The 25,040-nt window shown below is 41.4% G+C and overlaps 1 protein-coding gene across 3 annotated transcripts in view; it reads left to right on the top strand.

Annotated features, from left to right (window-relative positions):
* Positions 1-24,405, top strand: part of FOXO3 (forkhead box O3) — a gene marked incomplete at both ends in the record, with an annotated part of 112,000 nt that extends 87,595 nt beyond the window's left edge. For 2 of the 3 annotated variants that reach the window (XM_084227895.1, XM_084227896.1), the window contains one exon: positions 7,542-8,942. In XM_084227895.1, the coding sequence (XP_084084021.1) occupies positions 7,542-8,942 (1,401 nt within the window). Of the gene's footprint in view, positions 1-7,541; positions 8,943-24,318 lie in introns of those variants that run through there. The other variant, XM_084227897.1, reaches the window with a different exon arrangement.
* Positions 24,406-25,040: the final 635 nt, after the last annotated feature.

The following is a 25,040-nucleotide window of genomic DNA, read 5'->3' as shown; positions in this document are numbered from 1 at the left end:
CTGTCTTTTTTGGTGTTTCATTTGAAGGGCAGTTTATAAAAGGGATCATATAAGATTGCATGATAATTCAAGAGGCTTCTGAAAATTATAGGGATTAATTCCTGTCCCAGCTCATCCCTTCTTTTGCCTGTATCGATTACTGGTTTTGTGAAAGTCTACCTGTCCTCTTTTCTGTATTCTGGGTGAAGAACTGGCACAGGGCAGAATGAGATGTCTGTCCACCAGCAGTGCAAGGTCAAAGACCCATCCCCCTCCCCCTTGCTTTTTTCCTCCAGAAAAAAAGTGATCTGAAAAAAATGTTCTAACTCTCCATATTACTCTGCACACATAATCATATCTTTTTTATTTTCTAAATGGTGGAAACTCGGACTTAAAGAACAGTAACTGTGTTTCCAGACCTGGGAAGACTAAGAATCACTAACCTGGAATCAGATTCTCAGTCATTGGAAATGTAAGGGGGAAAATTCCAGTGGTACTCAGCTCTAATTGCACACTGGAATAATCTGTGGAGCTTTAAAAAGGCCTCTTTCCCCCTCAACCCATACCAATTGAATCAGTCTCCAGGAGTGAGGTGTGTCTAAAGTCTCCCCAGGTGATCTAATGGGCAGCCCTGGTGAAGACCTAATACGTAAGAGAAATCAGGATCTGTCCAGAGAGCTGCCTTTGAAAGAATCTGACACTATAAATCAGTTTTTCTCTCTTGAAGCTGTATCTTTGCGTTGCTTTGCTGTGGCACACAGTCCCAGGGCCTCCTATGACTCCTGCATGATTTCCACTGGCCTTTTCCTTGACATTATCATCTCCAGTTAAGCAGATGCCTATATTAAAATTCAGGCATTTTGTAGCCTCACTCTGAATTGCCACTGCCCACAAGTCAAAGCAGTGAGACCTACTTGAAATGCTGTCTCCTATAAGGCAAAGTAGATGACTACTGTCATAAAGGCAGTCTTTTACACACCATCCCACAGAAATCCCTCATCGGGACCAGGGAGACACCTGAAATATACCCGGCGGAAAACAGTGGGTCTGACTTGGCGTTTAATAACCATAAATCTTGGGCCTCCCTAGTGGCACAAGGGGTTGAGTGCAGTGCTGTGAAGCTGTCCGCAGCCTCCGCAGCGCTAGTTCAATCCCCGGGCAGGGAGCTACCCACATGGCACAGCAGACCTCCCCTGGCTCGCCCACTGCTCCCCTCAGCAGTGTACTTCGGTCTGTCTATCTCTTCTGTTCCCTGCTCTGTCTTTGGTGAATCCTCTCACCTCTTGCACCTCTGGCCTGTACCCCAGTTCTTATAATCATAAATAATTAAATCTTAAAAAAAAAAAAAACCCTTAACTCTTATTTTGCTGCTTTTGAGAGTTGGGGGATGGAAGGATGGAGAGGGAGGGGCTGTCTTTTTAAAATGCTGAGACTTGAGGCTACTAGAGGGAGAGGGTGGTGGGGTTGGGAACTAAGAGGTAGGGGTGAGGGGGTGACCAGCGGTGTATCATAAAGAATTATGGGTACTTTGATGGTGGGTGTAGTATGGTAACATATATCTGAGGAGTTGTGAACCTGTTCCCTTAAATTATATACAGTATTATAAACCAATGTTTTATCGCAAAAGAAAAAAAAAGAAAAACACCAAAACCTAAATTTACCATAAAAAAAAAGGCCAGGCTTTTAAGAGTTAAATTACACAACTCCCTTTTTATTTTTAAAATTAGTGGATTCCTTGTTGCTGTTGCTGAGAAGGATAAATTGATACCACATGTTGCTTCCAGACAAAACCCTCTCTGTGCTCCAGGGGAAGCACATGCAGCTGGTGTCTGGGTTAGTGGACAGTCTCCACAAGGTAAACATGCTTTGGAAGAGGTTGAAGTGGACATAGGGTAGCAACCAGTTAAGAAATAACCAGTTATACTCCTGACTGGCATAGCACTTCTGAAATACTTTTAAGAGTTTGAAATCTTTCCCTGGAAGCAACTGCCCTCTTACCTTTTGGCTTAAAGAATGATGCTCGGAAAACAGTAAGTGAACCTTTGTGATGTCACTGCTTTCGTGTGTGGGATCTGACAGTTGAGAGCCTCTTTTGTGCTTGGCTCTCTGATGAGTGCTTTGTATGCCTAATTTCATTTAATCTTCCCAGAGATCCTAGAGTTAGACAGATAGGGTGTTTTTTATACCATTTTATGAAGGGGACAGCCTGGATTAAATAAATTCCCTAAGGACATGGGACAAACACCAGGACCTGGATTTTACATTGAACCTGGCTGATATCAGCCTGTGATCTTCCTTTGCCATCTCCCATCTCCCTTTGCCTCCCTCTATTGGCCACCTTAAATTGAATGTATGAATTTATGCCTTTGTGTAAAATGTTGGTGGAATTTTTTTTTTTTTTAATTTCAGGATCAGACACCTAATCTGGTTCCGTTGTCCTCACATTTAGTCTGTATGTAATGGCCATGTATACTTTCCCAGTAAACAATTAAATGTATCTTGCAGTAGAAGACTGTCTTCAATATAGCAAGAAAAATAATTACTAGTTTCTGGGGGCAGTCATCTTTATGCTAATTTCTTTGGGGAGGAGAAGCACAGGTTCTCTAGGCTGTAGCTGTTAGGACCATAGCACAACTGAATGTGAGTTCCCTACCGCACATGCCTCCTTGAAGGATTAGGACACTAATTGCAGCTGCAGTCACAGGACACAGGCTCAACAGTATTGTTACTAACTATACCTAAAGAGCTTCTGCCCCTACACAGGACTTGCTGCAGTATAAATCATTTTGTAAAAGGGGAGATTGATGAAAAAATGAGATGGATATTGTCTCTACTCTTCAGGCACATTGTGATAGAGTTGCTTTAAGAGTTCTTTAAGTCTGGCCCAAGTTGAAGAAAAACTGGTGTATTTGTACCTGACACTAAAATTTCTTTCTAGAGATATTTGCTTTCCAGTAATTCATCAGCATCTTGATTTCTCAGTAATGGATTCAAATAGCCTGAACTGTTCACATGGCTTTAGGTTGGGATCATAGTAACTGCTTGGCTCTCTTAGCAACTAGATGTTATGACAGAATGCCCTGAGCTCTAACAGTCGGAGACCTCCTTGGTGATATTTTCCTTATCACCATAGGGATGTAACCATAACCACATTCCAAGTACCTCCACCGGTTAATATTAGCCTCCTTCACAAGGTATTTCATAATGTGTATTTATGTGATTAGAAAAATCATTGTACTTCTGTCACACCATTCCTCCTTTACCTTTCTTCCCCAACCCCCAAATTAATAAAACGTATTAGAAATTTATACTGTTTTGGTAAGATTATATATGAATTCATGGAGAACCATGGAACAATTTTAATAATTTTATATTTTTAAATAAACAGTGCACTGGAGTGTTCTTTAGATAAAGAACTTAAAAATAAATCATAAGTGAATTTTGCAATTGACTTGTCTTTCTATAAATTCTATTTCTTCATGCCTGGGATATTGAGGTGAGAGAGGAGTAGTTTGAAATCTTATGGAAATCTTATTCTTTAACTTTTGTTTTCAGAGAATTTATGAGAAAACATAACATTTTTGTCATTTTTTTACCTTTTCCTGCTGTACTGAAATTTAGATCAGGATATCAGTGATTAGAATTAGGATCTGTAAGGAACACAGCAGAGTATATTTCTGGCATCTGACCCTGGCAAAGCGAGTGCACATTTGAACTGGGGTTGAACAGAGGGACCATAGTTTTTGGCCTTTTTCTGTGCTCCCCCTTCATCTGTGATGCCCCAGCTCAGGATTTTATAAATGGTGACCAATTAGCCTATATGGATAGAAGGTTGCTGGGATGGAGGACTATGATATGAGGATAGTGTTGGCACATTTTTGGACGTGTGTATTGTCTTCATAATATTACTGGAAAAAAACCTGCCCAGGTATTGTGTAGGCAGTATGCCTTAGGGAATGCATTCTGCCACGAATAATCTCAAAAATGAGAGCTGAGTGAAGATCGGACTCTGAAACTAGTTACCCACTTAGTAAGTGGGGTTTCGTTTTGGAATCTGAGGGAATTAGCATTGGTTTGTGTGACAGCATCCACTATTCTCTCCTTAGAATGAATGCAGTGTTGGCCAACTCAGTTAGGACACACAAGCTTGTGCTATAATAATCCTTTACCAGGTTTGTGTCTTCTGAAAGGCAGACTGTCTCTTTTAAATTTTTTTTTAATTTTATAAAAGACCCCCCAAATTATTACCCCTATTTCATAAATAGAATTACAGTGATAAAAGACTGTGCTTTTGTATCCTTTTAGAAGTTTTTCTTCAAATGTTAGTACAGATAGGCTAGCTGATTAAATGATGACTTATAAAGACTTTGGTGACAGACCTATGAGAGTTGTAGAAAGCATTGGTTTGGAGATGAGAAACCAAATTTCAGTTTTAGTTTTTGTAGAGATATAACTGTGTGGTCTTTTGTACGTTATTTAATCTCTCTCAGCCTTCATATATATGATGAGGGCACTGATACCAGCTTTGCAGGTTTGTTACGGCGGTTAGAGACAATGAATCAAAAACCTATAGCCCAGTAACAGACAGTGCTGTAATTTGGCTTGGTTCTTAATTCTTCAGCCTAGCAATTAGGACCTTGGACCCTGATCCCATGTGGTTCCAGCCCTAGAAGTGGGTATTCTAGCCCCTTTACACAAGGCCTTACAGAAGCTTAATTTCTGTAGCTTTTAATTTTGTAAAATTACGCACATACATTGTTGGGGTTTAGAGTTACAGTAATAGACAACTACACAAAAATCCATATAAGGCATTTTAGAAATTTGTAAAATTTGGGTTTTTTTTCCCCCAGTCTATACCCTAAATGTTTTTTAAAGGGGGTATGTATAACTGGATGCTTATGATTGGTCTCTGTTAATTCTGGACATTAGTGTGAACTCTACAAAATCTAGAGCAAAATTTGAAGCTCTGACCAGTGTCCATCTTGCCTCAGGACCTTCCTGTTTTTCACCAGGTAGCTTGCTCTAAGTTTTTGTTTTATATATCTAATCATCTGAGTACTCAGTAGAACTACCTTGTACTTGCTTGCTTTTTGAATCATGCAGAGTGAATTTTAAAAGCATGTTTCGTATCTATATCATAGAGAAAATGTTTTACTTTTTCACGAAATGTGTTTTCTGAATTATTAGTTAACTATGCCATTATTCTTTTAAAAGAATGAAAAAGAGGCCTCCCTTATGGCACAGAGGTTAAAGTCTCAATGCTATCAGGCTATCGCCAGCTACTACTTTATAAGTTCAATCCTGGCCAGGGAGCTAACCCACATGGGGCAGCAGACCTCTCCTGTCTCACCTGCTGCTCCCCCTAGCAGTGTATTTCAGTCAGTCTGCCTGTTCTGCTCCCTCTCTGTCTCTAGTGAATCTTCTCATTCCCCACACCCACATCTGTGGCCTACACCCCAGTTCTTGTATGCATAAATAAATAAAATATATCTTTTTAAAAAATTAAAAATGAAAGAGTGAATGGGACACAGGTTATATATCCTGGGCAACATTGTTTCATCATATACCTAGCATGTTGTCTGTTTTCTTCTTTGCATCTTCAGATGCGCCTTATGGCAATTGTAGAGATGCTGACTTTTGCCCAGCCTAAACTGAGGTCCCTTCTTGCATAGAAACATGCATGGCAAACATTGTGAGTATTTTGGGTTATTTACTTATGGCAGAATCCCACTGACTCTCTGTTTTTTAAACATTCTGGTAGAACACATGTATTTGTATCTTTTACATAAATACAGTTGGTGATTGCCAATTTTTAAAAAAAACTATAACATTTAGAATGGTTAATATTTAATATACAGAATCAGACACTATCTTTTGTCTTTAACTTGCAAATAAAAAGTTATCTGGCCTGCAGATCTGCTGTTCCAGATATGGGGACTATCATCATCTCTTCTCTATTACTGTTTATGAAGCATTACAGACCAGACTGAATCTATACTCTCGGCACTGAGCTCTCTCCACCATGGACTCTGCCTTATAATAGCAGTGAGAACGCCTCACTTGTAGTGTGACTGACTCCAGATGTACATTATCATATATCATCCTTGTCAGGGAGGTATATTTTAGATGTCGTGATGGCTATAATGAGGATGAAGAATTGAAGTTGTTATAAACCAATTCAAAGATTTGCTCACATTCACATGCTTGGTTAATGGCAATGGTGGGACTGGATCTGGGTCATTCCTGTCAGCTGGGTTTATCTACTAATCAGGATTCTTGAAAAATGAGTATAGACATTAAGATTTTGAGAATATTTTGCCCTCTTACTTTTTCTTTAATAAACTTTTTATTTTAGAATAGTTTTCAATTACACAGACGTTGTAAATCTAGTCCAGAGAGTTCTCTTATACCATCTCTTGTTATATCTTATAGTAATTGTTTCAACTAATGAACCTATAGTGATACATTAGTATTAACTAAAGTCCCTACTTCATTCAGATTTCCTTATTTTTCGCTGTTGTCCTTTTTCTGTTTCCACATCCCATCCAGGATACCACATTGCATTTGAAAACAGGCAATCATGTCTCCTTAAGCTCCTCATGGCTCTTTTGATGGAGCATGTGATAGTTTTAAGGAACATTGAACAGGCATATTAAAAATGTCCCTTAATTGGGAATGTCTGTTGTTTTTCTCATGATTAAACTGAGGTGATGGAAGACCATAGAGCAAGGTGCCATATTTCATCACATCATATCAAGAGTACATACTATTAACATGATTTACCCCTGTTGATGTTGCCCTGATCATCTGGCTTGAAGCTGTTTGCCAGGTTTCACCACAGTAAGCTTTTCCCGTTTCCGTATTGTGTTCCTTAGAAGGAAGTTACTATGCTCAGACCATATGCCTTAAGAGAGGGAGTATCAGTATAAATTAGGTAGAATTTTTCTGACTTACCTGCTTCTGTCAACTCAGCAAATCCTACTCTCCCCCCTTTTTTTTTCTTTTTTTCTGATGCCTGCTATACAGATATTGTAGCAGGAGGAGATGGAGCCATAGAAAGGACAGCTAAAAATCCACACCAGTTCTGAGTTAGTAGACATGGTTAGGAAAAGGTTGATGATGCTTCCCATTAGTGGGAGAGGGTGCCATGAAAAGAGTCCCCCTCCAGATGATTCATTACCCTTAGAAAGCCAGGAATGTTTGTTGCAAAGTACTGGGAGAAAGTGATATGGTACTCACTTACAAATGTGACCTTCAGTATGGGAATTATAATTACAGAAAGGACAGCAACACAGGAATTTGGGAAAAACAATGTCAGTGACTTTATATATTCCCATGTCTCCCAGATATGATGCCATTTTCCAGTTCCTAGATATGAAACCTGCCACTGATGTGTTGTCATTTAATTCTAAGCCAAGAAGGGTCATGCAAATTTTTTTAAGCCTTGGAAAACTAAAGGAGCCTATTAAAAAAATTAGTTACCTGATTAACCGTTTTTTCTAGGTGCTCACATTTGGACCATCCTGGCTCATAGTCTTCAATTTTTCGTTCTCTCTCTGCAGAATTCCATCCGGCACAACCTGTCGCTGCACAGCCGGTTCATGCGGGTCCAGAATGAGGGAACTGGCAAGAGCTCCTGGTGGATCATCAACCCTGATGGAGGGAAGAGTGGGAAGGCACCCCGACGGCGGGCTGTCTCCATGGACAACAGCAACAAGTACACCAAGAGCCGTGGCCGTGCAGCCAAGAAGAAGGCAGCCCTGCAGACAGCCCCCGAGTCAGCAGATGACAGTCCCTCCCAGCTCTCCAAGTGGCCTGGCAGCCCCACCTCCCGCAGCAGTGATGAGTTGGATGCTTGGACCGACTTCCGCTCACGAACCAATTCCAATGCCAGCACGGTCAGTGGCCGCCTGTCACCCATCCTGGCGAGCACAGAGTTGGATGATGTCCAGGATGATGACGCGCCACTCTCCCCCATGCTCTACAGCAACTCAGCCAGCCTCTCACCCTCTGTAAGCAAGCCATGCAACGTGGAGCTGCCACGGCTCACCGACATGGCGGGTACCATGAATCTGAATGATGGGCTGGCTGATAACCTCATGGATGATCTGCTGGATAATATCACGCTCCCATCATCCCAGCCATCACCCACTGGAGGGCTCATGCAGCGGAGCTCTAGCTTCCCCTACACCACCAAGGGCTCCGGCCTGGGCTCTCCAACCAGCTCCTTTAACAGTACGGTGTTTGGACCCTCGTCTCTGAATTCTCTGCGCCAGTCTCCCATGCAGACCATCCAAGAGAACAAGCCAGCTACCTTCTCTTCCATGTCACACTATGGCAACCAGACACTCCAGGACCTGCTTACTTCGGACTCACTCAGTCACAGCGATGTCATGATGACCCAGTCAGACCCCTTGATGTCTCAGGCCAGCACCGCTGTGTCTGCCCAGAACTCCCGCCGGAACGTGATGCTTCGCAACGACCCAATGATGTCCTTTGCTGCCCAACCTAACCAGGGGAGTTTGGTCAATCAGAACTTGCTCCACCACCAGCACCAAACCCAGGGTGCTCTTGGTGGCAGCCGTGCCTTGTCGAATTCCGTCAGCAACATGGGCTTGAGCGACTCCAGCAGCCTTGGGTCAGCCAAACACCAGCAGCAGTCTCCTGTCAGCCAGTCTATGCAAACCCTCTCGGACTCTCTCTCAGGCTCCTCCTTGTACTCAACTAGTGCAAACCTTCCTGTCATGGGCCATGAGAAGTTCCCCAGCGACTTGGACCTGGACATGTTCAATGGGAGCTTGGAATGTGACATGGAGTCCATTATTCGTAGCGAACTCATGGATGCTGATGGGTTGGATTTTAACTTTGATTCCCTCATCTCCACACAGAACGTTGTTGGTTTGAACGTGGGGAGCTTCACTGGTGCTAAGCAGGCCTCATCTCAGAGCTGGGTGCCAGGCTGAAGGATCACTGAGGAAAGGGGAAGTGGGCAAAGCAGGTCAGTGCCCATTGCTATGGCATAACAATAACAAGGTGGGGATACCTGGAAGGGAATCTGTCTCTTAGTTACTTTGCACTTTAATCCACATTGGAAAATTGAGACCCATGGAACAGTGCTGCACAATTTCATGGCTCCCAGTCAGTTCATCTGCAAGTTGGGTAACATACCTACAAAGTAAACAGGGCTATCAGTGCCCCTCCCCACAATTTGCTGACAGCTCAAAAATTTTACTGCCAGGAGAAGAAACACATTTTTACTCTTTCTGAGATTTCATTCTTCTTTGTGGGCAGTCATCCTTGCTGACCTCTGCCTACTTCCTGGATGGATGAGGCTAGAGGCAAGGAGGGGGAACTTGGGTCCCAAATGTCAAGGTTAAGGAGCCCAGCATATCAACTTTTTAGAAAAATTCTCAGGTCCAACATTACTTTTTCAATCTTTGGGGTTAAGAGTCCTTCATCTTTTTTTCCCAGTAAAGTAATGATTTGCTTCTAATTTAACTGTACAATATTTACTCTGAACTCTTTTATATGCATTTTTCCACCAGAAGTAAGATTCTGTTAGATTCTTCACCATAGTACTAAGCGTCTTTATTAATTGTTAATGCTTGGCATCTAAACATTTAAAATTCACTTAAAACATTTAAAAGAATTAAATTGAAAACAGAAGTTTGTTAAAGGGAGCACTTACGTGTGCTTCTTGGTCCACATTAATACTGTCAGGTTTCAAACAGTGCGTGAATTGTGAATGATAACAGACATTTTCTAAGTTGTGGCATCTTAATACTGTTGGAACCAGAAGGTTCAGACAATACGATGTAGCCTTTGATTGGGAATCAGGAGTTTATGATTCAGCCCCACTTCTATTCTCTGGAGTATGTCACTTAACCTTTGAGTCTCAATTTCTAGTCTTATAAAATGAGGATAATAGTCCCTGTTACTTCACAGGGTCATTGCAAGAATCAAAGGCAATGAAGTACGTGAAAGTGCTTTGTAGAAGTGTAGTGGCTGAAATATCTACAATGTAATTAGGTAAACGTACTGACTGACAAATGAGTAAGCAAAGAATCCAGAGAGGTTGGATTATTTGTCCCAAGATCATACAGCTAGATCCACAATCTATATTTCTTGGATGACTTGAACCATAATATTTCTTGCTAATTTTCTCTAAGTGTTAAAAAATAGGAGGTGCTCTGAACTGAAGTCAGAGTGGTGGTTACACAAGCCTGCCCTGCAGCTCTCCTCAAGAAGTAAAGTCAACAGTGGGGTCTTCTGATAATAGGTCTGCACCCCCCCAGACCCTCCCATAGTCAAAGGGCTCTTCTGTGCTCCAGCTCCTTTTAAAATTTTTAAATCTCAGCAAGTTACTTATACCCTTCTTTAAAAAGTATAAAAGTGGAATTCATAGCCATAAAATCCTGAGCCTTCTTTAACCCTCTGCCCTGGTGAAAGAATTACAAGGGTCTCCCATGGTGAGCTTAGTCCAGCCCCCGGGTAGTTGTAGAAAGGGGAATGTCAAGAGTGTTGTGATGCTAAAGCTTCTCAGCTTTCCCAGGCAAAAGCAGGCCCTAATGGAACCCAAACATCTGTTTTAAGTCATTTAATAGCCCTTGAGATGGTAAAAAGACTGTAATGGAAGCTAAATAGGGTAACATACTTCCATGCCAGCCTATTCAGTGCCATACCAAGACTTGGACTGGTGGACACTTGCCTTGAGACATTTAGGTATCTGGCTTTTATAAGAATAAATAGTTTATATCTTCCTTTAAGAAGAGGAATATGACTTTGGCTACTAAAGATTCAAATAAGTTTTCATTTTGTTGTAGTTGTAAGGAGACCACTTTCTGGTTCATTCAAAATAAGTCCAGAAGAAAATGTACTAGCAACTTTTGTTTGATTTTTCAAATGTAGTTTGAAATAGCAGACCTTTCTTTGGTATGTGTAATTCTAAGAGGTTGCACAAAAATATTTTAAGGAAGATTTAATTATTTCAGTTCTAAAAATAAGTTTAATGAATTATGAGCTTGATAATAAATAACTGCTTTGGGGATAATGCATTTTATTATTATGCCCTAATATAAAACCTTAAGGTTATATAGTCATCTTTTCTCAGAACATTTTGGGGGAGGTGGCTTTGAGAATTAAAATGTTAAAAATGAAAAGTCACCAAATTTTCATGACAGTAAATTAGCTCAATATGAGCTAAGAGAAGTATCCTAAAGACACTGGGGGGATTTGAGTGGTGCAGGGTTTGATTTCTAGGTTTCGGAGGTCCATTTTGCTTTGTAACGAATAGTTCCTCTAAACAGCCAGAAATATATGACCTAAGATATATTCTTTATGTTTAAATTTAACTTGTGGCTGTCACTTTGTTGAAGACACTTGTCCCTAAATTCACAAAACAAGCCTGAGGCCACAACCTCAAACCTCACTTCTCCCAAATTAAGCCACCCCAGCTTCCCAAGAGTTGTTCTATAATGGTTTTCTTGGCATGGCCTTTTTTTTTTTTTTTTTTTAAAGCAGTGATCAATAATGTTCTCCAGATTCACTCCCCAGCTTGCTAACTAAAGGTCATGTGACCCAGAATGGATCTGATCTTGTTGTGGAGTTAATGGAACAGTTCTGTCCAGTTGACAGACAGTCTTACAGAAAGCTATGTTAAGATACTTCTCTGGAGAGCTGTGTGTTTCACACATGTCATTCATTTTAGAATGTGTGTAAAATCTTTTGACCTGTGGGTCTATCAGGGAAAGAAAAAAATAGCCATACCTGTTAATGAATGCCAGCTGCTGGGGTGCATTGGGCACTGTCTTCCCTCAGACACTCATAAAGCTTGGTGCACACACTTATAAATTGGTAGCAGAGATGTCCTTGAGCTAGTGTGGTGGATGCTAGACTGAGCTTCCAGTAAGCACTCCTGAGCTTGACATGTGTCCCCTCTTGAAGGGAAAGCAACTTTAGTCTGACTGTAATTTTGATCAAAAGATGCCTAAATTCACAAACTCTTGTGTTCATCTTCATCTTCTGGCATTTGGAGACCCCATTTGGGAGCAGCCCAGCACTTACTTTTGTTTCAACTACTTTAGGACAAGACTGGAAAATATCAACCAGGAAAAGCCCCGATAGAGGAAAAAAGGAGGTGTAGTTTTCTTCTTGTTTCTGCCACTGGCCACGTCACTAACGAATCTCTTAGAATTTTACGTTCCTCATCTGTCAAAAGAGGACAGAATCATTGAGTTTTAAAGGGGCATAGCATATTTAATTTTAAACCTGAAACCTACCATTCTGTCTGGCATGCCCCTGGTAGAGAATTATGTGATGCTATGCAATTACAAATAAACACAGCAGTACACCAGGGTGGAAAACCAGACTCCTGTGTCAGAAGCCATTGCAAATTTTTAGGCAGGCTACTTCCCAGAAAGAGTAAATCTTTTGATGCTTGTTACACCCATGTTTAAATGTTGTGATTCTATTACATCTTTAAATATTTGTATTGGGGTAGTAAGACTAATTCTAACCAAATATAGGCTATTTTTGTCATGTTTTTATCTTGATGTAGACTTTTCAGACTGTTTCAGGTAGTAGATGGCAAATACGAATCTGTGTATTGCATGGAGGCTATAGTCACTTGCACTTGTGGTGGTAGTCTAGTCTTGGGTTATACTACATCAGGCTCGAGAGTTCTACATCTGCAGGGATCTTATTCTTACCTTTTTAAAAAGCCTGAAGTCTGACCTGTCATTCATGGAGAGAATGGCTGTCTGGATCTTTTTAGTGCTGACAACAGTAAAGGAAAATTGACACAGCTGTGAAAAGGGGTTTTCTGTGCAGAGGCTGGTGCATTCCTTACATACATTTTTCTCCCTGGAGAGCAGTGACATCGAGCACTAAGGCTTTTCTTCTGGGGCCTGCTGGTTTTATGATGCATCACGGCACCTCTGGCTACTCTGCTGAGCATGGTGATAGAGCCTGAGTGACTCTTGTTTTAAGCGGCTGTGGTTATAAATGGCTTTCTGCAAGGTCTCTTTTGGCCACAGAGCTTATGTGGAACAGAAATAAGTGAGGCAAAGATGACCAGAATTTCTACTGATAATTTTTGTAAATTATTAATTTTGTAAATTTTTGTTAACTTCCTGTTAAATGCTTCTTTTTAGAGAGCTCATAATGCTCAGTACTCAACATCTCATACACAACATTTTCTACAGGTAGAGTCTTCTGCCTGTTGCCACCTGTGCTTTTCACAAACTTACCTTTCTGTATAGAGATAGTTGAAAAAGTCTTGTCACGATCCAGTTCTGTGTCATTGCCAGAGGTTGGCCTATCTATCCACTGTGGCTTTGTAGACAGGTAGGATGTTTGCTGACTTTTTCTCTTCCCCAATTTCGTGGGGACCCATTTTTTTCACACTGGGTTTTATTACAAAAATGGAGACTCCGCACTCTGCAAGAGATAGCACCCAATTCCCCCTGGTTTTGTTGATCTACTCAATTTGGTTTCCAAATAAACATTGCTTTCCTCATCCTCCAGATTACTCTGCAGTTTAGAGTTTCAAACAATAAAATGAATCAAAATTTTGTTTGCATATTAATGACAGTTTAGATGTTTAGAGGTTCCATGGATGACAGAATACTAAATCATTAATATATTTATGGGTATGAAGTAGAAAATGGATTCTGTGGTCAAATGTTTGAGGAATACCATGTTAAAGTGAAATACGGTTGTTTCCAGCAAGACTTCTCAAAGCTTAAAAGTTAATGTATGTTGTGAAATTTCTAGTGTTGGATTGTATGTAGTGTTCCTAAACCATAGGACTACCATTGGTTCCTAAACCAAGGAACCATACATAGTAATACCATTCAAAGGCACATCCTTAAGAGATCTTGCCCTAAAGTTTTGATGAAATAAGTCACCACCCCTTTTGTGAACTATGAGTTCTTTAGTTCATTGCCTCTTTCCTCTCTGAGTTTTTGGTACACCCTTGTCATATATCAAGCCTTTCTCAGTCTTGGAGTGGGTTCTGCTTTTGAATGGACTAGCTGCCTGGCAGAATGGTAGAAGTTCTTAAGAGAAGCCTGAATTAAGAAAATTCATTAATCGAGGATCTGTAGTGTACTGGCACAGGGGATGGAGGTCAACAAAGTAGTGCCTCACCTCAAGGTATGCATGGTGTGCTTGGAAAGATGGAAACAGTGCTTGTGGTGGTGACCTTTTGAGGTGGAGGAAAAAACTTAGACGGAGGGTTGGAACAAAGACCCATGGGTATGTGACAACCATACATGCTCGTTTCTAGGACCCCCGCTTTGTCCTCCTCCTTTCTCATTATCACCTGTCTGTCCTTCCGGTTTTTGTTTAAGAAATAAAAACATGGATCTACCATTTCAGGAGATCCACATTAATAGGACGGACTTTAAACTAGGTCCAGTTGCTGGTTTTTTGTTAAAAGCCCTGCAGGACCTTGCCTTAGTTTATGTTTGATTCTTAGAGTTGATTTATCACAGTTGAACATGAGCCACCCACACACTTCAGCTCCCTGTCTCTGGGGCTCTGCCCTGAGGGAAACCGTGGATTAAAAATGCCTTCTCTGCAACCCCCTCCAATCCAAGTTAAATAACATCTGTGTGACATGGCAGAGAATCTGTGGGAGGGTGGCAGAAGGCCACCATTTTTGTGGCTTTGTGTCAAGTCAAGTCACTCATCTTTGAGTCTCAGTTTGCTTATCTGTAAAATGGAGTTTAAATGAACAGTGACCTCACAGAGCTCGTGTAAAGACTAGTTCTGATACAGGCTAATGTTTCTTGACAACTTTTTGAAAAAATATTTAATGATTATTGATATTTAAAATGACTAGAGATTAATGCGGAATAAAAAAAGCAGCCAAGACACTTAAGTCTTACACTGTTGACAGGAAGAGCAACTACTTTCCTCAATAAACTAGAATCAATCAGGGCTTTTTCATTAAAAAGGTATTGCAGTTACCTTTGATGTCCCTTAGAGTCTTGCCTATCAATTTGGGGGTATCCATGAGAGATACTTTTCTCCCCACCAACAAAGGGAACTTCTGCCCCAGATGGAAGCAGGAGGTTTGTATGCAGTACATAGAGTCATCTCTCCTTGGGTGCCTGTTGGGAGCGAGCCTGGGAATCTGATCTTCCCCTCCCTTGGCAGGGCATCCAAGCCACACAGAGAAATAAAGTTGCTCCAGTTCCTCTTCAGGCTTCTGGGAGCAGAAAGATTATCACACAATAAGTAGCATGATGTGGGCAGTGGCCTGGCAGTGGACCCATACACCCCTCGCACAATCTGGTGACCATCCTCCTTTGGGACTAACATAATCCCACCACCTTGGATTCAGAAAATCTGGTCATTGTATCCTTAAGCTCTCTTCCAACTCTGAGCTCAGTGTAACCCAGAGCAAATGGACTGTTTGCCCAGAGCTTTCCTCCCAATGAAGCCAGGACCAAGTATGGAACTGAAACCCACAGCTCTCTGACAGGCTACTGGGTTGCAGGTGTTTTGCTTTGTTTCTTTCTCTCCCATTAATAGACATGGACCTTACTCTGTAATTCTACATGTTCTGTTTTTTTAATAAGCTTTTTTTGCTGATATCTATGCTATTTATTAAGTGATAAGAATCACTTAGTTGGAATGAAGAGTTCAGAGGGTTATTCCAGACACACACACACACACACACATCTCTTTCTAATGAAAGAAATCTGAACCATAGGATTTTGGTTTTCTTGGGGGGTGTTTGATTTGATTTCTGACAAGATGAAGATTTATCTCATTCCTGGAATCTTATTCAGACAGCTGACTTTAGGACAGTCCTTTGTCTTTCTGTCAATCTTGGAACCACCCTCCAGACCCTCTTTACAGTTCTTTCTTGGTTTCTTCCCTCAGTTACACTTGTGTGGTTGTTGCATCTCGACCACCATCTGTGTCACCTGCAGGTCCTGGACCTACCTTACAGGTGGATGAGTGCTTTAGACTATTTGTGGAACTAAAAGAGCTGATTTTGCACTTGCACTTTCAATTTCAGAATCACTTTTGGAAAAGTTAGGCGGCCTCTCCAAACTCTGTCTATCTAAAGCAGGAAAAGACAACTTTAGAGACCCCTCCCTTCTGTACTGGAGTAGAAACTGTAGATGGTCAGACTCTTTACCTAAGTACACTTGTATCCAAAGGAGGGATCTGGCACATCGCAGCCTTAAAGACATGCACTCCCAATTGTAGCTCCACCTCTCCCCAGCCAGTAAATGCACTCAAGAGTTACACAGGATAGGACCACACCCAGCAAACATAAACATTGTGATATTCAGGTCATGGTTTATGGCTCTGAGCACTTCCTCCTGGACTGTGGGTCTCTTTTGTATGTATATGGTGAATCACTTTAACAATAACAGCAATTTGAGAGTTAGAGTAGCAAGACTCTTAATTTGGATACTGATAGTAAATGATGTGTATGGTAAGATAAACAGAAAGGGTAGGAAATAGTGGAATTTTTTATTAAAAAACATACTGTTGTTAATTAGTAGTTTTTTAAAAATTCAATGAGTTAAATATTAAAATTGTTTTTTTTTAAATAATAAATTTTATTTTGATATTCCCCATACAATTGCAACCCCCCCGTTCTGATCCCAATCCCTCCCCTCCCACCCCCCGCCCCCCCAAAAGCGTCTCTGGTTCATAGTTTTTTGTTGATTCTGATTTTCACTTTCTTATAGTTATTCATTTTCCTGGTCCCTTATTTAAGTTTTCTAGATTCCTGCTATGAGTGAGACCATCCGGTATTTTTCTTTTTCTTTTTGGCTTATTTCGCTGAGCATGATCCCTTCCAGCTCCATCCATGTTGCCGCAAATTGCATGTGTTTATCTTTTTTGAATGCTGAGTAATATTCCATGGTGTATATGTACCACATCTTCTTGATCCAGTCATCTATTTTTGGGCATTTGGGTTGTTTCCAAAGCTTAGCTATTGTAAACAGTGCTGCTGTAAACATAGGGGTGCAGGTGTTCTTTGGAATTGATGTTTCTGTGTCCTTTGGGTAAATACCTAGGAGTGGAATTGCTGGATCATATGGAAGCTCTATGTTTAGTAGGTCCAGAAATCTCCACACAGCAAAATTGTTCTTTATATTCATCTATAGATGATTACATCTTACAAGAAACCAGAGTTTTAGCTGGTTTTAGCTCCCCCCCCACCAAAAAAGGCATTAAAATTCTAGATCTTGCTCCACAGCAGTAGATTCTGTCTGGATTTATATAAGATGAAGCCTTGGCAAATGTGAGTAGGTCTAAAATACTTTTGGGAGATTTAACTCTTGAAGAGTGTTAAGTATTAGGATTGGCAGAGGAGAAGAGAGGACTGTGGTGTTGATTCATTCAGCCAGCCTTTATTGCTTCTCCATTCTGTATGTCAATTTTCCAGGCTGCTTGATACATCAGGAAAATTTTGCTTCCCTGACTGGAATTTATGCTGCTTGAGGAAAAATGCCATGTCTCAGTCATTTTAAAATAGGTGCTACATATGCATGTGATTTGCTTTCAAGCAGTTGGACATATTGGGAGCTCATTGTAAAAAAGTAACCACTCCAAGCACTGTATGGTTAGGTGCCAGGTGAGTGGCTTAGGAGCTTGAGTAGTGGACCCTTTGGAGAAGGTGGGGCTGGAGGGGCCCTCTGAATGCATTGGTGTGATTCACATGGGTGGGGAGAAGAGGAATCCAGGCAAAATGTGACTGAACCTGACCCATCTGACTGACAGGGAAGGTTTGTTCCCTGCAGCCTTGGTGGAAAGTAAATCTGGATGAGCATGGTGCCCCAAATAGTTTAATCCAACTATGGTTTTTGGTATTATAATTAAGGTTAAAATAACCTCTAGTCCAGGGCCTCCCTGGTGGTGCAAGGGGTTAAGATGCAACCTATGAAGCTTCTGCAGCCACTGCAGCATGAGTTTAATCCCCCGGCCGGCCTGGCAGCTACCCACATGGCTCAGCAGACCTATCCTGACTCACCTGCTGCTCCCCTCAGCAGTGTATTTCACTCAGTCCGCCTGTTCTGCTCCCCACTGTCTTTGGTGAATCCTCTCACCCCCCATACCTCTGGCCTGTACCCCAGCTTTTGTATGCATCAATAAATAAACCTTTAAAAAAACAACAACCTCTAGTCCAGGGAGGATCCAAATGGCCCTTAAAGATTTTTGCCTTGGGGGCCTCCCCGGTGGCGCAGCGGTTGAGCGCTGGGTTGCGAAGCTGCCCGCGGCTTCTGCAGCGCCGGTTCGATCCCCGGCTGCTCCCCGGCCACCGGAGGAGGGTCCCACATGGCGCGCAGACCTCTCCTGCCGCCCGCTGCTCCCCTCAGCAGTGTACTTCGGTCCTTCTGCCTGCTCTGCTCCCCACTCTGGCTCTGGTGAATTCTCTCACCCTCCCGCGCTTCTGACTGTACCCAGTGCATGTGTAAACAGAACAAACAAACAAATAAATAAATAAATAAACATGCCTCTATTTAAAAAAAAAAAAAAAAAAAAAAAGATTTTTGCCTTGAAATCTATTCCTTGAAAGAATGTCTTCTTAAATTCTATTCTTAATTGGTTTCAGACTTTACAAATCTTTAAAAAATAGAAAATCTCTGCAACTTTGCTGTTAACAATATTTATATATATATATATATATATATATTTCTGCCTTGTCAATCACCATATTTGACTCTGGGTACACAAAGTATATTGGTTAACATAATCCCTGTCCCAGTATAAAGACAGAAATAGGATATTCTTAAGTCAAACTTACTTTCACCATCAGTAATCCCTGCAGTTTAAGCAACAGAAAAGGCAGTGCCTCTCTGCAAGTAATCCCTGCTCTTTGCCCCTCAGCTGTGACAGGCGTGGATGTTTCTTCTTTTGTGTTTAATCAGCATGGCACACAGGCTGGCTGGAAGGGCAGTTCACACTAGGTCCAGGTTTTGAAGTGTCATAAGGCAAAGGGCTCTTGAGCGGCTTGTCACCAGTCTTCACAGATAGGCTGCCACCTTGAAAAAGCCCAGGGATTACTGGGTGACAGCAGAAAGATAAGTACTTAGACAAGCTTTTACATAAACTCAGCTTTTATTTTTTTTTAATAATAAATTTTATTTTTATATTCCCCATACAATTGCAACCCCCACGTTCTGACCCCAGTCCCTCCCCTCCCTCCCCCCACCCCCCAAAAAGTATCTCTGGTTCATAGTTTTTTGTTGATTTTGATTTTCACTTTCTTAATAGTTACTCATTTTCCTGGTCCCTTATTTAAGTTTTCTAGATTCCTGCTATGAGTGAGACCATCTGGTATTTTTCTTTTTCTTTCTGGCTTATTTCGCTGAGCATGATCCCTTCCAGCTCCATCCATGTTGCTGCAAATTGCATGTGTTTATCTTTTTTGAATGCTGAGTAATATTCCATGGTATATATGTACCACATCTTCTTGATCCAGTCATCTATTTTTGGGCATTTGGGTTGTTTCCAAAGCTTAGCTATTGTAAACAGTGCTGCTATAAACATAGGGGTGCAGGTGCTCTTTGGAATTGATGTTTCTGTGTCCTTTGGGTAAATACCTAGGAGTGGAATTGCTGGATCATATGGAAGCACTATGTTTAGAGGTCCTCCAGAAATCTCCACACAGCTCTCCATAGTGGTTGGACCAGTTTGCACTCCCACCAACAGTGCGGAAGAGTTCCTTTTTCTCCACACCCTCGCCAACATTTGTTGTTGCTAGTTTTTTTAATATGTGCCATTCTCTCTGGTGTAAGATGGTATCTCATAGTAGTTTTGATTTGCATTTCCCTGATTACAAGTGATGTTGAACATTTTTTCATATGCCTGTTGGCCATTTGCATTTCCTCTTCAGAGAAGTTTCTTTTTAGCTCTTCTGCCCATTTTTTGACTGGATTATTTTCTTTGTTGTTGTTGTTGAGTCTCATCAGCTCCTTGTAGATTTTTGTGATCAGTCCTTTATCATTAGTGTTGGGTGCAAAAATGTTCTCCCAGTTGGTGGGGTTTCTCTTTGTTTTTGTTATTGTCTCTTTTGCTGTGCAGAAGCTCTTTAATTTGATGTAGTTCCAGCTGTTTATCTTTGCCTTCACTATCACTGCTTTGGGTGATGTGTCTGTAAAGATGTCTTTGATGTGCATATCACGTAGTGTTTCGTCTATATTTCCTTCTATGTATTTTATGGTTTCAGGTCTTATGTCTAGTTCTTTAATCCATTTTGAGTTCATTTTTGTGTATGGTGTGAGGTAGTAGTCAAGCTTCATTCTTTTGCATGTAGCGACCCAGTTTTCCCAGCACCATTTATTGAACAAACTTTCTTTGCTCCAATGCATATTCTTTGCTCCTTTGTCAAAGATTAGTTGACCATAAATCTGTGGGTTTATTTCTGGATTTTCTATTCGATTCCATTGGTCTGTATGTCTGTTCTTGTTCCAATACCATGTAGTTTTGATGATTATGGCTTTGTAGTATAGTTTGAAGTCTGGGAGTGTGATGCCTCCATTCCCGTCTCTTTTTTTCAGGAGAGCTTTGGCTTTTCGGGGTTTTTTGTGATTCCATATGAATTTCATCAATAATTGTTCTATTTCTTTGAAGAATGACATTGAAATTTTCATTGGAATAGCATTGAATCTGTATATTGCTTTTGGTAGGATGGCCATTTTCATAATGTTTATTCTTCCAATCCATGAGCAGGGGATGTCTTTCCATTTCTTTGCAGCTTTTATTTTTTTTAATAGTGTAAATAACTGAGTGTCTTTCCAGTATCTGAGTGTCACCTTTGCCATAAAAAGCTTCTTGTTTTAAGCTTCCCTGAAACATCCTCATCAATCTAATAATATAGCTCTGATGCTACATTAGAACGCATCAGAGCCTATTAGAAAGACAAAACCAGTAAGTTTAACTTTTGTTTAGGGAGGCTCCTCAACTGAATATGAATTTCACCTCCAGCCCAGCCAGAACTTCATGCTTGTTCTGTTTCCTTCAGAAGCTATATTCAGTGTCTAAAATGCACATTGGCAGTATTTGTCAAGGTATATAAGGAAAGCAGTGGGTAACCTTCGTGCATTTGTGAGAATTTCCTCCTACTTTTTTTTTTCCTTCCATATCATAGTTAGTATTAGGGTCCTGTTCCTTTCTTCTCTGCCAAGAAAATAAAACAGTACTGAAAAATCCAAATTTGTCACGGTGGAGTTAAGTTGTGGGAGGACAGCAGTAGGAACATTTATGTTTTATTCCCAGATTAAAGTTGATTGGGACTGTTATGTTTTGTGTAGTTTTTTGGAGGCGTTGCCCTTCTTAGAATATCATGTGATTTAGTGGTGATAATTAGGCAGAAACTTGTCTTCCCTACAGATGCCAAGATTATAGAGGGACTTACTCTCACCAGAGACCAGATGACAGCATCCCTAGATATTTTTAGAATGGGCCTCATCATTTGGTCTCCCCATTTCATTTTCCTTGCATCAACAGCCTCATTTCAGACTGATTTATTGGATTGGGAGGGGATCTTCTCCCTATTAATGAAAGTCACTGGTGGGACCTGACAGCATTTACATGTTTATTGGTAGTTGGCCTGTTGCCTAATAACTGCAAAGTGATGGCTGTAATTCCCTTCAGCTGTATGCTTCCCCTTTTTTCCAGATGTTTTACTTAATCTCTGATGTGTTTTTAAATTTAAAAGGGCATCGGTATGTGTACATAAACCTCAGGGTTAACTTAAGCATCTTTAAACAATGTAAGGATAATGGGTGCTGCGTTGAAATCCTTAAAACTTGTATCCAGCCTAAGCATCATTCAGTTCTCAGCCCTGTAGCTGCTTGCATCATTTATCATGCCCCCTTACTTGTTCATCTCTTGATGGAGTTAGATAAACACTCGCAAACACTGAGCCGCCAAAGAGTAGTTACAATTCTGAGGCAGATGAGTGGCTGCTTCTTTATGATTATTTTTAATCTAACATTTTCTTAGTGAATGGTGATTCTGGTGTTCCTTTTTATTTCTGTTCAAGATCATCTGGTTTCTTTATGTTCTCACAATGTTTGTCTTTCTCTCCTGTGGAGTGGGAGTTTATTAAGCTTGTCATCTGTGAGGGCTGCCTCCAGACTGGACTGGGCCTCTCTGGGCTCAGCTACTAGGCACAAAGTCCCCTTCCTGAGCAGCCCGGGTGGGGGGCATGGCATGGAGCTGGGTGGCAGAGGCTTTGGGGCATAGCCCCACACATGGCTCCAACCCCATCCTGTAGAGAGGGAAGAGTAACTGTCAGCACACAACCTCTTTAATGATGTAGTTCTCTGAAGACTCTGGGCCTATTGCTGAGGGAATGGGTATTTGGCCTGGAGGTTGTTACTTGTTGTTGCTGTAGACTGCCCAGTGTGGGCCTCCTGTTGCTGGCTTGAGAGCTGATACCCTGGTCTGCTTAGAATGATGCCATGTTTGGGGCTTGTAAGGCGCCCTCTGCCTTCTTCCCTCCTGTGCTAACATAGCCCCTGCATTAAAGCAAGTTGCCTGCTCTGCCTCTGTACTTGGGGAATGAAGTATGTCACCTTCCCAGTATGCACTGGTTTCCATGACTGAATAATTAACACCAAAGGGAACCGGGGGATGGGATCTGAATTAGGTAATACTTCACAATGTCTCCCTTGGCACTTACAGTAAGTCAGGATCGGGACTTAGAGACTGTGGTCCCCTGATGACTAATTGCATAGTGAGGTTAGATTGTGGTTTATTAAGTATTATTGTGAAGGAAAAAAACCAAATCCTGTTCCAAAGGAACCACATCTAAACTGAAGCCCTTTCCATCCACATCTTTGGCCCCAGGTTGTCACCACAATAGCACTGGCCCCAGCAGCCTAAATTCCTCTTAGAGACTGAGATCCGATATCTATTTTAGCATTTTTCCCCTCTGAGATCAACAAGCCATTATTTTATAGTCGAGGATAAAGCAAAGACGACCTCCCCAAAAGCCTGTTAGGGACACCAAATATTGAAATTGGGTTGAAAAAGGCGTCCTCTTTTCTGCTTTTATAGTCTCTGCCTCTAATAAGACAACTTGGGTTCTGTTTGGAGCTCTAGCAAGGGTAGAAAGGACCCTGGCATGTAACATCGTAAATACAAGGCCCTGCTGTCTTTCTGAATGTTGGTAGTGAAAGGTGAGATTGCCAGCTGGCCCAGCCACAGCACACTTGTGAAAACTCCAGGTGACTATATGATAATATCTCCTCTAAAAGGGGGGAGAAGCATTTGTATGTATGTGGGTGAGCTTATTGATGCATTTTTCATTACTTGTTCATCTTATCTAGTGAGTTCATGTTGCTTCACTACCACTTTTCTACCTGTTTCTTGGCTTAGAGCCACCTTTTTTTCTACCAGGACAGCCAACATTGTCTCCATAAACAAAAGATCTTATGTCTTGAGACCTGTCATGCCAGCTCCTTCAGGTACTTCTCTATGAGGGAAATATGTTTTCTTTTCCTCTAAATTTGCTGGGCTCAGTGGTAGCCTGCAGTCTAGGAAGACTTGGATACGTACATTCAGGTCTTTTTTGTGTTTTGCCACTGAAGGCTGTTGGAGGCAAAAGAGTAGTAATAATGATGATCATGATCATGTTAGTGAAATATTTTCTGAGGGGGATTTTGGTGTTTATATAATTTTTTTTCTCTGCAGGTTTTTGGTATAAAAAACTAATTCCTAAGGTGGCCCATGTAGCGTTTACTTACACCTTTTACAGTGGAGGAAGGCATGATTACTCCCATCCTGCAGTGCGGACTCATTTGCCTTTGTGGAAAGGAATCATTTCATTTCCCCGGGTATTGGGGTATCATTGGGAAGGCTGGTAACCCAGGTCAATTCGTCCGTGATGCTGGTGGGGGAGAACCAGGAAAGTCCAGCTCCGAAGCTTAGGGTGACTTAACTCACCTGGTTTTAGCATGAAAGTTCTGTGTTCCAGGAAACCCCACAATCCAAATATCTATCAATAGAACAAAGCCCCATTTCACCTTGGATGTCCCTAACTTGAAAAGAACCCATTGACATACCCCTAATTTGCTCTTCTTTGTTAACCTCCCAACGTGAATGACCCTGTTTCCTTTAGGCTTTTTACCTTTAGAGCATCTTGTAATCAAGCACAGAAATATGGTACACTGTCTCCAAGCTTTGTCCTTAGAACTCAGACATTTTAAACCAGTGTAGCAAAACAGATTTACTGTGAGTTTTCCTTGGCTGGGAGGCTGGGTGAAGAAATGAGAGACAGATGAAGCGTGAGGTGCCCACTATTGCTGTTCCAATGTCCTTAATCATCTTTGGTTTTCTTTTTTCCTCCTCTAGACCCTCAAACTGACACAAGACCTACCAAGAAAACCCTTTGCCAAATCTGCTCTCAGCAAGTGGACAGTGATACCGTTTACAGCTTAACACCTTTGTGAATCCCGCGCCATTTTCCTAACCCAGCAGAGACTGTTAATGGCCCCTTACCCTGGGTGAAGCACTTACCCTGGAACAGAACTCTATATATAAAGTATGCAAATCTTCCTTGTACAGGGTGATGAGCCACCTGCCAGCGAAGGACAGCACCCTGTCAGCACTACCCATCCTTGTTCAGAGCACACCGTGAGCCCCCCTGGTGATTCCGTGGTGTTTGAACATCACGATGGTTTATGGGATATTTTAAGTGTTGTTTTTGTGTTTTCCTTTGAACTTTCTGAGTTTTTCACATGCATTAACTTGCAGTATTTTCCTGTTAACATGTTAAACCATTCTTCCCCCTGGCAGATTTTAAAAACAGAAGGAAAACGTTGTACCAGTTACCATTCTGGCTTTGGGCGGCACAAGCATTTGAGCTTGTGGAACTCCACAAACTAACAAATTACATAAACTGGAGGGGGATTTTCTTTCGTCTTTTGTTTAGTAGAAAACTATCCTTTTCTAAAAATTGAACAATGGCACAACTGTTAGCTGTGCGCGCACCAGTCCAGGGCTGACCCTGCAAAGGCAGCGTGAGTGGGGCTCAGCGTCCCTCCAGTACGCTTCAGTTCCAAGTCAGGGGGGTC

The sequence above is a fragment of the Talpa europaea genome (assembly GCF_964194135.1).
Source record: "Talpa europaea genome assembly, chromosome: 2".
NCBI classification, from domain to species: domain Eukaryota; kingdom Metazoa; phylum Chordata; class Mammalia; order Eulipotyphla; family Talpidae; genus Talpa; species Talpa europaea.
The sequence above is the reverse complement of the archived record's forward strand: the minus strand, read 5'-3'. Positions and strand labels throughout refer to the sequence as shown.